General features: G+C 52.4%; 1 protein-coding gene across 1 annotated transcript in view; it reads left to right on the forward strand.

The window, feature by feature from the left end:
* VWA7 (von Willebrand factor A domain containing 7) overlaps positions 1–14,994 on the forward strand; it is a 140,439-nt gene that overhangs the window by 93,378 nt on the left and 32,067 nt on the right. Inside the window, exons 8-9 of the mRNA XM_078646027.1 lie at positions 12,441–12,553; positions 13,946–14,062. Coding sequence (XP_078502153.1) covers positions 12,441–12,553; positions 13,946–14,062 — 230 coding nt within the window. The remainder of the gene's footprint in view (positions 1–12,440; positions 12,554–13,945; positions 14,063–14,994) is intronic.

Here is a 14,994-nt window from a genome sequence, read left to right on the forward strand (position 1 = left end):
GTCGCGTGGTAGATGCGAACACCCAGATAGGTAAAACAAGATGCTCCCACACCACGCCCAAGTCGCCGCCAGGAACGGGCGAGTCCGCTCGCAGCGGGAACACACAAGTCTTCGCCCAATTGACCTTAAGGCCCGACAGCCGGCCGAACTCCGACAATAGCTCCATCGCACCTGTCAATGCCCGCGAGGTATCAGCCAGGTATAGGAGCAAGTCATCCGCATACAGCGATATATAATGCCACTGCCCGCCTCTCGCTATCCCCGCGTACCTGACACCCGACCTCGCATGGACCGCCAAAGGTTCCATCGCCAGAGCAAACAACAGGGGGGACAGAGAGCATCCCTGCCGCGTGCCCCTGCCCACCGGGTACGCCGCAGACACCAGGCCGCCCAAACGCACCCTCGCCGCCGCCGAAGCATACAAGACCCTCGTCCACCTGCGGAACCCCTCGCCCATGCCAAACCTCTCCAAAACTCCGTCCAGGAACGGCCATTCCAAGCTATCAAAGGCTTTCTCGATGTCCACGGATAGGACCGCCGGGGCTCCCTCCTCGTCCAAGATGGCGTCCATTATCCCCACCAAGCGGCGAATATTCAGCGCCGTGCTCCTCGTGGGTATGAACCCGGCCTGGTCCCTATGTACCAGGCCCCTCATATATGGGGCCAGTCTGGTGGCCAGTATGCGGCTCAGAATTTTATAATCCACCGTCAGCATGGATAGCGGGCGGTAAGACCTCACATCCGCAGCATCCCGGCCAGGCTTTAGGAGCGGCACTATCAAGGCCTCCCGCATGGACCCAGGCAATACCCCAGCCTCGAAGGCTTCAGCGTACACCACCAACAGCCTGGGCGCCAAACAGTCCGCATACCGCTGATAAAATTCAATCGGTAATCCGTCCACCCCGGGCGTCTTGTTGCGAGCCATATGCTTAATGGCCGCCCGTATTTCTGAGAGCGTGATCGGGCCACCCAGTTCCTTCGCGTCCTCCTCATCTAGGACCGGAAGCTGCCTTGCCCCCAAGTATTCTGCAATGTCCTGGGCCCCCACTCCCAGCTGGCCCTGATACAGTTCCTCATAGTACCCCCTAAAACATTCCAATACCGCTGCTTGGGTGTATACCATCTCTCCCTGCGCAGTACGAATGCCGAGGATCGGGGAGCCCCTAAGTTCCGGATTAGCCAGTCTGGCCAAGAGGGTACCCACCTTGTCTCTTTCCGCATGCGCCCTGATGATATATTGCCTGTGATCATAACTACGTAAACGTTCCGTCTCAGTGGCGACCACTTCTTTCGCTTCTAAGAGCTGGGCCTGTAAGTCCGGCCTAGCTGGCCTGCGGCGCTCCAAATCCCTCAACCTTTCTTCCGCTTTCATGAGGTCAGTCAACACAGCCGTGCGAGCATTTGAAAACCTACCCAAACACACTCCTCTCACCACCACTTTCATTGCATCCCATTCAGTGGACCTACTCGTGGCCGAGCCCTCATTCACTCCGAAATAGCTATCAATGCCTTGTCGAACCGCATCAGAGAACACAGGATCTTCAAGCGTTTCCGGCCGAAGCCGCCACGTTGGAATTACTGAGCGCTCTCTCTGCCACTGAATGTGCACCAATAGGGGGTTATGATCTGAGATCGTTCTAGCCAAGTACTCCGCATGGGAGATCAGCGGGGCCAGGGATCCACTGCAGAGCACCGAATCAATCCTGACATGCAGGTCATGAAGAGCAGAGTAAAAGGAATAATCCCTGGTTTCCCTGTGCCGTTCCCTCCAGACATCCAGCAACCCCCACCTATCCTGCCAGTCCTTCCTGTGCGCGGCTAACCTGCGCACCGGGGAGTCCACCAGGGGGGGATGGGACCTATCCAGAACCACATCCGTGATCGAGTTAAAGTCCCCCCCTAGCACTATTGTGGCCGCCAGGAAAGAGGCCAAAGACCCCGAGAGGCTATCAAAATATCGAGCTTGATCAGCGTTCGGCGCATACACACAGCAGAAAACCACATCCCGTCCATATAACCTCCCCTCCACCGCCACAAACCTGCCATCCGGATCCACAGCTTGATTCAGTAATTGAAAGGGTATCCCCGCCCTCACCCAGATCAGCACCCCCCTGGCATACGCTGAGTAAGTGGTGCCAAACACCTGGCCCCTCCATCGTTTCTGCAAGGCAGTACACTCTTTCTTAGTAAGATGAGTCTCCTGGAGCATGGCAATCTGAACCCCCCTGCGTACTAGATATGCATGGACCTTATGACGTTTCACCATAGTTCGCAGCCCCCGGACATTCCACGTCAGGCATTTCAGATTAGGTAACGTCCCCATTCCAACTTCGTACAGTCCAAAGCAAATAACGAATGTTCACAGCCCCCCCAATGCAGTTGCCCCCCCCCCAAACACCCCCAAAACAGAAAAACTCCCCAAACCCCACTCCCCAGGACAGAGCTCACGAACCCAATGGCCGCCCCCATCCAAACCTTGAACCAACGTCCCACACTCCTACCCTGTGGTCTCCACCACAGTCGGCCTTAAGGGCCCAAGGGGGTTGAGTCGCCGCCGACCCCAGCAAGCGGAGCTCGCACCCCGCGCCTCCATCCCTCCCGAAGCACTCAGCCTCCCCTCCCGGCATCCCGTCCTCCAACAGCAGGATACCACCCTACCATGAAGTCTCGAACTAGCCCAGTCCAAACTCAGCCGCAAAAGATACCATCCGAAGTCTGTGGGGTCACCGTCGGCCCCTTCAAGCTTTCCGCCTCCGAGAGTTCCTCGCCCGTCTTGCTGCCTTCCCCTCCCGAGTCCTTTTCAGCCCGTTCACTGTTCTGTTGCGACCCTGTAATGGCCGCCGTCGCTGCGAGTGCATCCCTCTTCTCCGCCGCCATTTGAGCCTCCCGTTTCTCCCGCTGGCGCCTGTTGCGGGATCTGATTCGTTGCGATTGCCTCACCCGGGGCCGCTTGGGTTCATCTCGTCTGCTTTTATGTGATCTGTCCGTCCCCGCTCTATACGACTCCAGCCAAAGCCAAACCTCGTCCGGAGTCTGAAAAAGTGCGTAGCCCCATCCATGATGATCCGCAACTTAGCCGGGTAGAGCAAGGAATACTGAACGCCTTCCTCCCTGAGTTCTTTCTTCACCGCCAAGAATGATGCCCGGTTTTTCTGGACCGCTTGGGTGTAGTCCGGGAAGATCGTAACCCTACTGTTCTCCACCTCATAAGGGCCCGACATCCTGGCCCGCTGAATGAGGAGATCTCGGTCCTTGTAGTGGAGGAGCCTCACCACCATCGGTCGGGGGGGGCGGCCAATCCCCGGCGGGCGAGCAGGAACCCGGTGGGCCCGCTCCAGCGTGAAAAAAGGAGTGAGCCCCTCCGGCGCCACCACAGTGCGGAACCAGGTCTCCATATAGGCCACCGCATCCTCCCCCTCAATCCGTTCCGGAAGGCCGACGACCCGCACGTTGTTCCGCCTATTGCGGCCTTCGGCATCCTCCGCCCTCCATTCCAGCGAGTCCAGCCGGGCCAACATGTCCGCAATCCTATGCTCCGCGGCCACCACCGATGGTTTCAGGTCCAGCAGCAGTTGGTCATGGTCCTTAACTCTGTCCGCTAGCTTCGCATGATCCGCGCGGAGCAGCCCTAGGCCCGTGGCCACTTGGGCGATGTCCTGGTGCAACGCGTCCTTAGTCGAGGCGATCGCATCAAGTATGGCATCCAATCGCTGGTTCAGCCGCTGTTCTCGGTCAAGCTCCGGGGAGGGACCCTCGCCCAGCCGAGTCGATGTCGCCGAGCCCTCCTCAGTGCATCTCACGGCCACCGGCCCTCCAGTCGCCGCCATTCCAGGGTGCTGCGTCACAGGTCCTGGAGCCCGCTGTCGTCAGCGCCCGTAGGCTAGTGCCAGGTAGTCGGGCACCGGGCAGAGCAATGTCTCCACAGAAACTCACAGGAGCAACAACCAGCTAGGTACACTCCGCTCCGCCGCCCCCCTCGGGAGCCTGAGGGGGAAAGTATGAGTCTCCAGGCGGCAGCCAGCCAGGGTCCCCAAGCTCCTGGCGAGTCAAGGCAGCGTCACTCGACCCCAAGGCACAGCACCGCCGACCCCAGTGCCTCGATCAGCCGAACGCAGGGTCTCCTGCCAGTATCCCTCGCCAGACGGCGACAACTCGGCTCAGAGCTGGAGTTCGGGGCCCGCCGAACTCCACGCCGCCATTTTCTTCGCACCCTCGGCAACACCTCAGCCGCCTCTTCGACTCGGTCTCCTCGGGGCCTGCAGTCCCCCAGCGGCTCACCAATAGTGTCCAGCTGTCCCCTCACACTTCAGAGGGCAGGAGCGTCGTCTCCGGGCCGCCTAGGGTTCCGAAAACAGGAGAATTAACGGGATTCTGCGCGGAGCTACGAGCTCACGCCGCCATCCCGATCGGCGTCCAAGCCACGCCCCGACTTACAAAGGCCTCTTACAGAACCTTTTCTTTTTATTGAAAGTGCGGCCTTCATGTCCCCGGACCAGTATTACCTAGGGTGGTCCCAGGTGTACGAAAGTGATGTGAAAGTAGATAAATCCTAACGTTAAAAAACACGGGGCATATTATCAAGAACAGCGTTAAAATTATTGCCGCTTTAGCTGCAGGAGACTGCCGCTACAGCGGCGATAAGGGGCTTGATAATACGCCCTTGTGAATTCCCATAGAAGCCCAGGTTCACACCAGAACATGGGCTTCTATTGGAATTCACAAGGGCGTAGTATCAAGCCCATTATCGCCGCTTTAGCGGCAGTTTCCTGGCGCTAAAACGGCGATAATATTATAGCCGGCCTTGATAATATGGCCAACAGAAGCTCCCTGAAACTGGCTAGTTATAGGATAGTGAACTAACTACAAGTTGCACCCCTGCCGGTCACTGCTTACAACCTCTTGCATTGCATCACTCATGTTAAATGACTTCTCAAATTTCCAATGGCCCTGCTGTACTCCAGGTGAGAACTAACCGAGGTCCTTACATAGAAGATATTTGTTTCCACTAAGTAGGGAACGTGAATTCACTCTGGTGAACTTGTGCATAAAAAACGTCATCTATTCACATACTCACTCTGAAGTATTTGATTTTAAGGGTGTACATTTGTAGGCATATTTTAATTCTGGGAACAGAGAGGACATGAAACACCTGCCTGCGTCTGCCCTGGTCCCTAAAACTGACGAATAAGTGGCTAAATCAGAGTTGGCACATCTGGCATGCAGGTAAGGATGCAGTAAATTGGCACAAAAATTGCACCAGTTGCATGAAAGTCGGATGTCATATGTTAGATCCAGTAGACTCACCCCCCCCACATAAGTGATTAAAATAAAATGGCCTAATAGCTATCCTTGAGCACAAGGGGAAGAGCAGGATGAACACCAAAGGTTATAAACTACCCCGTACGACACCCACCAGCAGCAACACACCACATTCCCCAACCTCCAATAGCCACCCACCACATTCCCCAACCTCCAATAGCCACCCACCACATTCCCCAGCCTCCAAAAGCCACCCACTACATTCTCCAGCCTCCAAAAGCCACCCACCCCATTCCCCTGCCTCCAATAACCACCCACCACATTCCCCCGCCTCCAGTAGCCACCTACCACATCCCCTGCCTTCACTAGCCACCCACCACATTCTCCAGCCTCCAATAGCCACCAACCACATTCCCCTGCCTCCAATAGCCACCCACCACATTCCCCAACCTCCAATAGCCACCCACCACATTCCCCAGCCTCCAACAGTCACCCACAACATTCCCCAGCCTCCAACAGTCACCCACCACATTTCCCAACCTCCAATAGCCACCCACCACATTCCCCAGCCTCTAATAGCCACCCACCACATTCTCCAGCCTCCAATAGCCACCCACCACATTCCCCAGCCTCCAAAAGCCACCCACTACATTCTCCAGCCTCCAAAAGCCACCCACCCCATTCCCCTGCCTCCAATAACCACCCACCACATTCCCCCACCTCCAGTAGCCACCTACCACATCCCCTGCCTTCACTAGCCACCCACCACATTCCCCCGCCTCCAATAGCCACCAACCACATTCCCCTGCCTCCAATAGCCACCCACCACATTCCCCAACCTCCAATAGCCACCCACCACATTCCCCAGCCTCCAACAGTCACCCACAACATTCCCCAGCCTCCAACAGTCACCCACCACATTTCCCAACCTCCAATAGCCACCCACCACATTCCGCAGCCTCTAATAGCCACCCACCACATTCTCCAGCCTCCAATAGCCACCCACCACATTCCCCAGCTTCCAACAGTCACCCACAACATTCCCCAGCCTCCAACAGTCACCCACCACATTTCCCAACCTCCAATAGCCACCCACCACATTCCCCAGCCTCTAATAGCCACCCACCACATTCTCCAGCCTCCAATAGCCACCCACCACATTCCCCAGCCTCCAAAAGCCACCCACTACATTCTCCAGCCTCCAAAAGCCACCCACCCCATTCCCCTGCCTCCAATAACCACCCACCACATTCCCCCGCCTCCAGTAGCCACCTACCACATCCCCTGCCTTCACTAGCCACCCACCACATTCTCCAGCCTCCAATAGCCACCAACCACATTCCGCTGCCTCCAATAGCCACCCACCACATTCCCCAACCTCCAATAGCCACCCACCACATTCCCCTGCCTCCAACAGTCACCCACAACATTCCCCAGCCTCCAACAGTCACCCACCACATTTCCCAACCTCCAATAGCCACCCACCACATTCCCCAGCCTCTAATAGCCACCCACCACATTCTCCAGCCTCCGATAGCCACCCACCACATTCACCAGCCTCCAGTAGCCACCCACCACATTCTCCAGCCTCCAATAGCCCCCACCGCATTCCCCAGCCTCCAATAGCCACCCGCCACATTCCCCAGCCTCCAATAGCCACCCACCACATTCTTTTGCCTCCAATAGCCACCCACCACATTCTCCGCCTCAAGTAGCCACCCACCACATTCCCCCACCTCCACTAGCCACCCACTACATTCTCCAGCCTCCAAAAGCCACCCACCCCATTCCCCTGCCTCCAATAACCACCCACCACATTCCCCCGCCTCCAGTAGCCACCTACCACATCCCCTGCCTTCACTAGCCACCCACCACATTCTCCAGCCTCCAACAGCCACCCACCACATTCCCCAGCCTCCAACAGTCACCCACAACATTCTCCAGCCTCCGATAGCCACCATCCACATTCCCCTGCCTCCAATAGCCACCCACCACATTCCCCAACCTCCAATAGCCACCCACCACATTCCCCAGCCTCCAACAGTCACCCACAACATTCTCCAGCCTCCAATAGCCACCCACCACATTCCCCAGCCTCCAGTAGCCACCCACCACATTTTCCAGCCTCTAATAGCCACCCACCACATTCCCCAGCTTCCAGTAGCCACCCACCACATTCTCAAGCCTCCAATTGCCACTCACCACATTCCCCAGCCTCGAATAGCCACCCACCACATTCCCCAGCTTCCAGTAGCCACCCACCACATTCTCCAACCTCCAATAGCCACCCACCACATTCCCCAGTCTCCAATAGTTGTCACCTCCCACACAGGAGCCAGCCTGAGGATCAAACATGCCACATTCTGTGGGCGAGGGCTAATACTACATAACCATTCAGTGCACTGCTTTTATCACAGGACACTTCTCTGGGTCCTTTGTAATAAGCGTTTTCGAATCCATGGCAGAAGTATGAAATGCTCCAATCAGGGGAATAGAAGACTTTTTGGATCTGCTGGCTGTGGACGATTCGTGGCGGGAAGACAGGGGCAAATTAATTCCAGAAACCTTCACCCACTGTTATCTAGGAATGTGATGGAAAGGAAGAAAACAGATAACACCGCCTGTTTGCACTAAGGGGCCTATTTACGAACTTGTCACGCACTGCAGCGCAACGCCGCAAGTCATCGTGCTGCGCTACACTGCGTGACAGGGGAAGGGCAGGGATGCATCGTATTTACACCAATGCGGCTCATTCTTGCCTTTTCCCTGGTCTGTCGCCCTTTTGGATGCCCAGCGCCAACGCAGGCACCCTTCCACCATGGTGCAAGGGGCCTGTGTTGCATGCAGGACTGTTTTTGTGCAGGAAGGCGCACCTTCCTGCACAAAAACAATCCTGAGAGGCATATTCCTCTATCTATGTGTGTTGCAGAATGCAGCACACATAGAAATGGGGAATTAACCCTTCGACGCGGATGACAAAGCCAGCTCATCATGGGCGTTACCTGCGCTACGCGCATGACGAGCTGGCTTTGTCACAAACCGCGCGTTTTTTAAAATTCAGCGCACAGCGGGAAAACCCGCTAGCGCGCATGCGGTTAACAAGGAGAAGTAAATATATTTTTCCTAGATACGCCTCTCCTGGAAGGCGTATCTTTTTGTCACATTCCCAGGTTTGCAAGCTCTAGTAAATATGGAAAAGGGGTCAAAAACCATGGAAATTGCGTGGGAACATCCAAGCAACGTCGATGGTACGCCTTCCTAGGGCTGAGTAAGGCAATGCAGTGATTTGCTCTGCATTGCCTTACTCCAGATGTATGGAGTCACCCAGGGCCATGCAAAGTGGCCTTGAGCGGCTTAGTAATACACATGTAATTTTTGCGTCACTCTTGCACCGCAGTGCGTGGTGCAAGAGTGACGCAAACCGGCTCGTAAACAGGCCCCCAGGTATAGACAAGAGCTGTGACAGCTGCCTGCTTGCACTACTGCAAGGCTCTGGTTTGAGCCTTCCATTAATTCTGGCTTTCTCATACTGGCTGCTGTCACCCACAGGAAGTGAACTGAACCCAAAACCAGTGCCAGTAGGTTTTCCACTGATGGGGCGAGAAAGGTACCTAATTTTAATCGACTCCCATTGGGAGGGGCAGTCAGACCTCCAATAGAGGATGTGACATTTTACCATTGACTTTAATCCTGGGCGTAGTTCGTGGTGTTTTGCTAGGCGGACCTCCGAGAAGTTTCAAAAAAACTCAAAGATGTTCCGCAAGTGGCAGAGTGTAGTGTGAGCTGCTGTTTGCGCTGGTCTTCCTGCCGCTCAGGTAGAAATTCTACCCGAGCAGCAACTTGCACTCGCAAACTTACTGCTCGTGAGCGCGAGCGGGAAAAAAACTCAGCTGCATTACGCAAAGCAGGGTTTTCTGCACACCAGGAGCTTCAAGGGAGCGCGGAGTGCAGAACACTCTGCAAACTCCACGAACAGAGTGGAGTTCACCGCCCAGGCCTAAATGACTTGCAATAATGTTAAATGAAATGCTGCAGAACAGCGATGAACTCAGTGTAAGAACTTTTTCAGGATAGACTTATGTCATTTCACCAAGGGCCCTAGTGACTTAAGCACACACCTTAACAGGAAAAGGACAAAAAGAAGGAAGTGCCTGCTGCTGCCTGCTGGGAAATGACTGGGTCCTGCTTTACCGTGTGCCCAACCTTTGGAAGTGCTCATCAGGGCAGCTTCCTTTGGTTCCAGGTTCAAGGAAAGGCAGCTTTGTGGAAGACCTAACAAACTGGTTTGAACTGGAGTTTGGCTAAGCCCTGGTTGGGGTAAGTGCTTTTCTTTGCCTCCCACTGCTGTCTATGTCCTCATATCATGGTAGCAGTCTGGGAACTTTTAGGCATGACCAGGAGGAGGATATCCAGAATTCTGAGAAGTTGGGATTTTTCCACCTCTTAAGAACTGCTTTGAGTGGCCTAGGCTATTTGAGAAACGGACAGCTTTAGCTGAGATTTTCCTGGTGTGTACTACCCTGATCCTTTTTGCTACAAAAAGCAAAAATTCAGCAGAGAATGTATCCAGCCTCCTGGAGCTTTGTCCAGACATGGCTCCATGTCTTGTTCTACTTCAAGGTTTTTAGTCCCAAAAAATTACTTGAGAAGAGCTAGCAAAGGCAACATGAAATTTGGTGGCTGTGGTTCTCAAGATTGGCCAACTTAGACTTTCGTGCCAAATTCCAAGGCTTCTGTAGAACGCCTGCGGCATATCCAAAGAATGAGCCACATGGAACTTAACGATTGTGTCTTGCTTGGTTGGAACACTTCAAGCTTCGGGAACAAGAGTAAATGCAAACATATAATGATAGGTGGGCAAGTGACTTAGACGGTTGCAGATTTGAAGTTGGTCACACTCAGAGCATTTAGTACCAATAGGTAAAGGTGGCGGTGGACCTCTGAGTATTCTGTCAACAGAGCCATCGACGGGGTATTTGTTAGAAAGGCGATCCGGGGGAGGCAGAAGATGTCTGACTGACCACCCCTAGGTCCACCCCTCCGTCTGGAAGTGGCCAAGCGTTATCGAGAGGCCTCCGGTGCGAGGGCCCTCTCCTATATTCGTACAGCAGAGCAATCACACCACTACAAATGAACACCACACAAGGATAAGTTCTTAAGCTTTATCAAGTATAAAGGGTTGCTTATCTTCGGTAATATGTACAAGCGGATCGAGGGATCCGTAAAGTCTCCTAACAGGGAACGGGGTAGGCGGACAGTCTCAGTACTTGTTGGGCGAAGGAATACCCTGCGCACAGCTCTCAATCCTCAAGCTGGGGGGTTCCGAAGGGTCGAGCCGCGGCACCGCCAGCAGGACTCGAGGCCGGTTCAGCGAGGATGGGCCGCGGCAGCGCCAGCAGGCTCCAAAGATGGTTCAGACTAAGATGGACCGTGGCAGCGCCCGCAGGCTCCAAAGATGGTTCAGCGAAGATGGACCGCGGCAGCGCCAGCAGGCTCCAAAGATGGTTCGGCTAAAATGGACCGCGGCAGCGCCAGAAGGCTCCAAAGATGGTTCAGGTACAGGGTAATGAGTTCTTCACGGGGTCAGCCGCGACAGCGTCAGCAGGGCTCTCGACTCCAGGATACAACTGGCGTCCTACTCCAGGGCTAGCCCAGATCTAAGACTGGAGTCCTTTGCTGTCCGGACCCTCGCACCTGGGGGTCAGAGGGGCCGGGATGATGGTGTCCAGACACCCAGCAGGGGGGTGGAGCCAGCGCCCAGGTGGGCCGGAGGAAGATCGATACCAGGCGTCCGGGGACGGCTGGAGGCCCATCGAAACTCCCATCCTCTTGGATTCGTTGAGTGGCCACTCTACCACCTGGGAGGATCTTGGTGCCTCGATGGCGGGGCTTCGCTGGGGCCTTGGCCGGGGTCGGCCGAGGCCACGTGCTCGGGACGTGATGTGCCCAAGATGGAGTCGGGCCTGAAATGGGGGTCTGCATGGGCGCCAGACCGGCAGTGTTGGGGCGTGTAGGTCCCGCCGTGTTCAAGGGGGAGAGAGCCGTGGGTTGCCAGGGTGGCGGCTCTCGTCGGTGGTCCGTGTAGGGTCGTGCCCAGGGGTGACCGTGGGTCAATGGAGGGCCGGGGCCCGCCATGCGGGAGGGGTAGGACCACACCATGAGGCCGGGTCCAACAGTATTGAAGGTCCTTTCAATTTTTAAATGAGGTGGAAAGACCGACGGTGTGGTGAGCAGTGTACTACATCACGTTTGTGAATGCGTAACCTGTGTACTGAACTCTAACTAAGGCCCTCAGCCTGAGGGTAAAAAAAACTGTTCATAGATTTGAACCACTAGGCTTTAGCTGGCCTGTGCTCATCAACACGTTATGGCACCAGTCGTACACTGTAAGCTAACACTTTTTGTGGGCACTTTTTTGATATTTTCTTCAAAAATGTATAGCTCTTGATCAGCGTAACCATTTTTTTTTTACCATTTTGTAGTGTTTTTTCTATTATGTATTTTTTTTTACTACATTGGTCTGGAAATGTTACTGTTAAAATTCTTAAACTTAATATTGTTTTGGTGCTGCTTAAAATGCTTCTTTCACATTTTCTCTGAGTTAAACCTTTGGCTATGCCTTATTAATAATCTATTTTGGCCCACCTTGCTTACCTGATTCTTTACTAAAGTTTATGTTCGAATGGTTGGAAAGGTAACACAAGTAGACCAGGAGGGAGATAGATCTCCACAGCTTCTATTTCATGTTTGACACTTTAAATAGCCATACAATCATATGCCGTATTTTCTGTGACACATATCTACCATAGATCCTAGCTAGGCCACTATGTGATACTCTGTTGTGAGTGCACTTCCCTCTGTTCAGCATGATGTCTTTGTAATAAACATAGGTAGAGAATCACCTGTAGGTAACAACCCAGAAAATGTAGAGTGGCCCTTATCCTTGAACTTAGCCACATGACTTGAGCTCAGTCAGCTCTCCCCTTTCATGGATTAATGAATGAGCGCAGTGATATTCAAGACTGTAAATATGGTTTAGCCTCATGAAATCACATTTGTTGAAAGCTTGAAGTCTCCAACTGTTGCTTATGGAGGTAATAGATAGAGGTTGATATGGAATCCACACTCCTTAAATGTTTGACCTCTCCAGTTACTGATACATCAATTCTTCCTCCCTCCAGAATACGGCCCGGTATACAAGACCCGGGACGCGGATGAGTTTTGGACCTTCCTGAACAAGCTCAGTGCGCTGGGAGGCGGGGACGAGCCAGAGATGAGCCTGTCTGCTATCCAGGTGTGCATCCTCTTGGAAAACACATCAAAATGTTGTTGACAAGTTTTATTGATTTTCATCATGAAAAGATCACAATACCATAGATGCAATTCACAAAACATGTATCAGTGAGTAGCTAGGCTTCACACTCAGGAGTACGGTCAGTAAGGTGTGAGACAGATGTGAATGGTTGTTTAGAATGGAAGTTGGTATAATCTCTTGGAGGTTCATCAACATATCATTTGGAGCAAGGAGCACTCCCTACTGCCCTAAGAGGGCTTTTTTAAAGGCCCGCCATGTGCCCAATCCCTTAACACGCATGGCCGAAGGCAGTCATGCGTGGCAAAGGCTTGAGCACAAACCCACAACTCGCATGACAATGTACATTTTACTTTTGTGTTAAAAAAGACCCAGACAAATTCAATAAAAAAACAAAGGTTAAAGGGACATTATAATTAGGTGAAAATGTCAATTAAAATACACTGTTTTAAACTAACAAAACCACTGAACTTCACCAGTTATAGCTATCTCAAGTAAATATAACTCCTGCCCAAAAGTAACTATAACTCACGCCCTCGTCAGCCACTGCTAGATACCTCACATATTACATCACTTATGACTTGTATTTTGACATCATTGATGACATCACTGCAACATCTGAAATGAAATAATTGGTGCGGGCGCATTATAGTTACTTTAGGGCATACGTTACAGTTACCCCTTTCACAATGTAAAACCCCTTTCTACTGTATTTGTCAGAAAGCTCAGAATGTACAACCACCTACTGTATTCATTGGGGAGAGTAAAATCATGAGGATGCAGTATCTGTGTCAGCATATCTGTAACTGTTATAAGCAATCAATGTACTTCAAGAAGACGATCAAAGTGGTGGAGACAAAGCCCTGGCCCACCTGACTGATGGACCCAAAGGGAATCCCAGGTGCATCCATTGAGCACTAGCCCCTCAGGGTGGTAAGGCTGAGCAGTCCAAGGCTTACTCCTGGAGGCGTGTACCTTAGAAATTCAGAACTCTGCAAAGCACATAATAGCACTTACTAAATCAAAACACAATAACTATTTGTATTTGAAAAAAGCACTTTAATTAATGGACAACTACATTTTACTCCTGTTGAATTTTTACATGCAGCTTTGCTTGCTTCCACAACCCTGCAAGCACCCTCTGTACATTTAAGTATGTTTGTACTTGTACCTATTTCCTCAGAGCTCCCCTTGCGCCTTAAATATGAGATTAATCATGCCTCTACACCCGCGGCATTGTCGCTACAACCCTCTGAAATCCTTAAATATTACTTTACTCACAAGTTTTACCCTTCCTCTCTGGCTGCATTCTTTCTTGCTGATTGGGCCCCGTTTCATCACCGTGTAATTCGTCGCTTGTCCTTTTTTCCACAGCTGGCTCTGATGAACACCCCGCCGTACTCTGAGATCTTCGTCTTCACCGATGCCTCCTCCAAAGATGGCGACCTGAAGGACTCCGTGGAAGCCCTGATCCAGGAACGCAAGGCCAAGGTCAGTGATTCCCCCAGTCCTAGCAATGGCGGTGTGGTCATACACTGGGTCCCTGCGATCAGTGCTTAATTTGAGCTGGTGGTTTCTGGTGCTCGCCACTGGAACATAATTGTCAACAATAGCACTTATGACAGTCTGCCACATGGCGGCGCTGTCTGTTTAAGTTAGAGATGTGCACAACAACAGTTTTTTTATAAATTGAATATACATTGTGAATGACTAAGACCTGTTGCCTAACCACTCTTATAGCTTTGGGGGCCTGGAATAGTCTGAAATGTCACACTTGTAGGAATGTGATAATTAGTAGGTGTGTTGGTACTGTCATTGGCAGTGCTGACAGTGGCAAGAGGCGGTGCTAGCTGCAGTAGCCTTCTGATGTGGGCCCTGGCACATGCTTTTTAAAATAAATTAAGCACTGCCTATGATGTTGTTATACTGCACCTTTACCCTGTCAATCGTTGGTTTCTTTTCTTTTGCTTCATGCTCTTCTTGTTGCTCTCCTTCTCTTTCGGTGGCACCTCTTTCTTTCAGTCTTCAATCTGTACCACAGCTTCAAATTTGGGGTCTCTTTTAGCATACAAGAAATGGCGGAAATTAACCTCATTCCTAGGCCTGGGCATGTGAGGATAGGCCTCTTGTAGAGGGGCATTATCTGATGGCTGGACAATAGATTATATTAGAACATGGAAATGTTGTTTGCTCCATTGAAAACAATGGAGTGCTCCGGGGTTATAATGACTAGTATAAGCCCGAGCTTCTACATTCCAATGTTTCTTTGTTCACAGCTCTGGCTGTGAACCAAGGCTTCAGGGAGCCTGAGGGGACTTCAATCCCCTTGCGCTCCCGGAAGGCTTTGTTTTATTTGTTAGAACATTCTGCCTCTAGTGGCAGAATGTTCTAATAGCCTTATAGCCCTTCATAGCTGCGGGCCT

Source organism: Lissotriton helveticus, chromosome 5_1, assembly GCF_964261635.1.
Source record: "Lissotriton helveticus chromosome 5_1, aLisHel1.1, whole genome shotgun sequence".
Taxonomy (NCBI): Eukaryota; Metazoa; Chordata; class Amphibia; order Caudata; family Salamandridae; genus Lissotriton; species Lissotriton helveticus.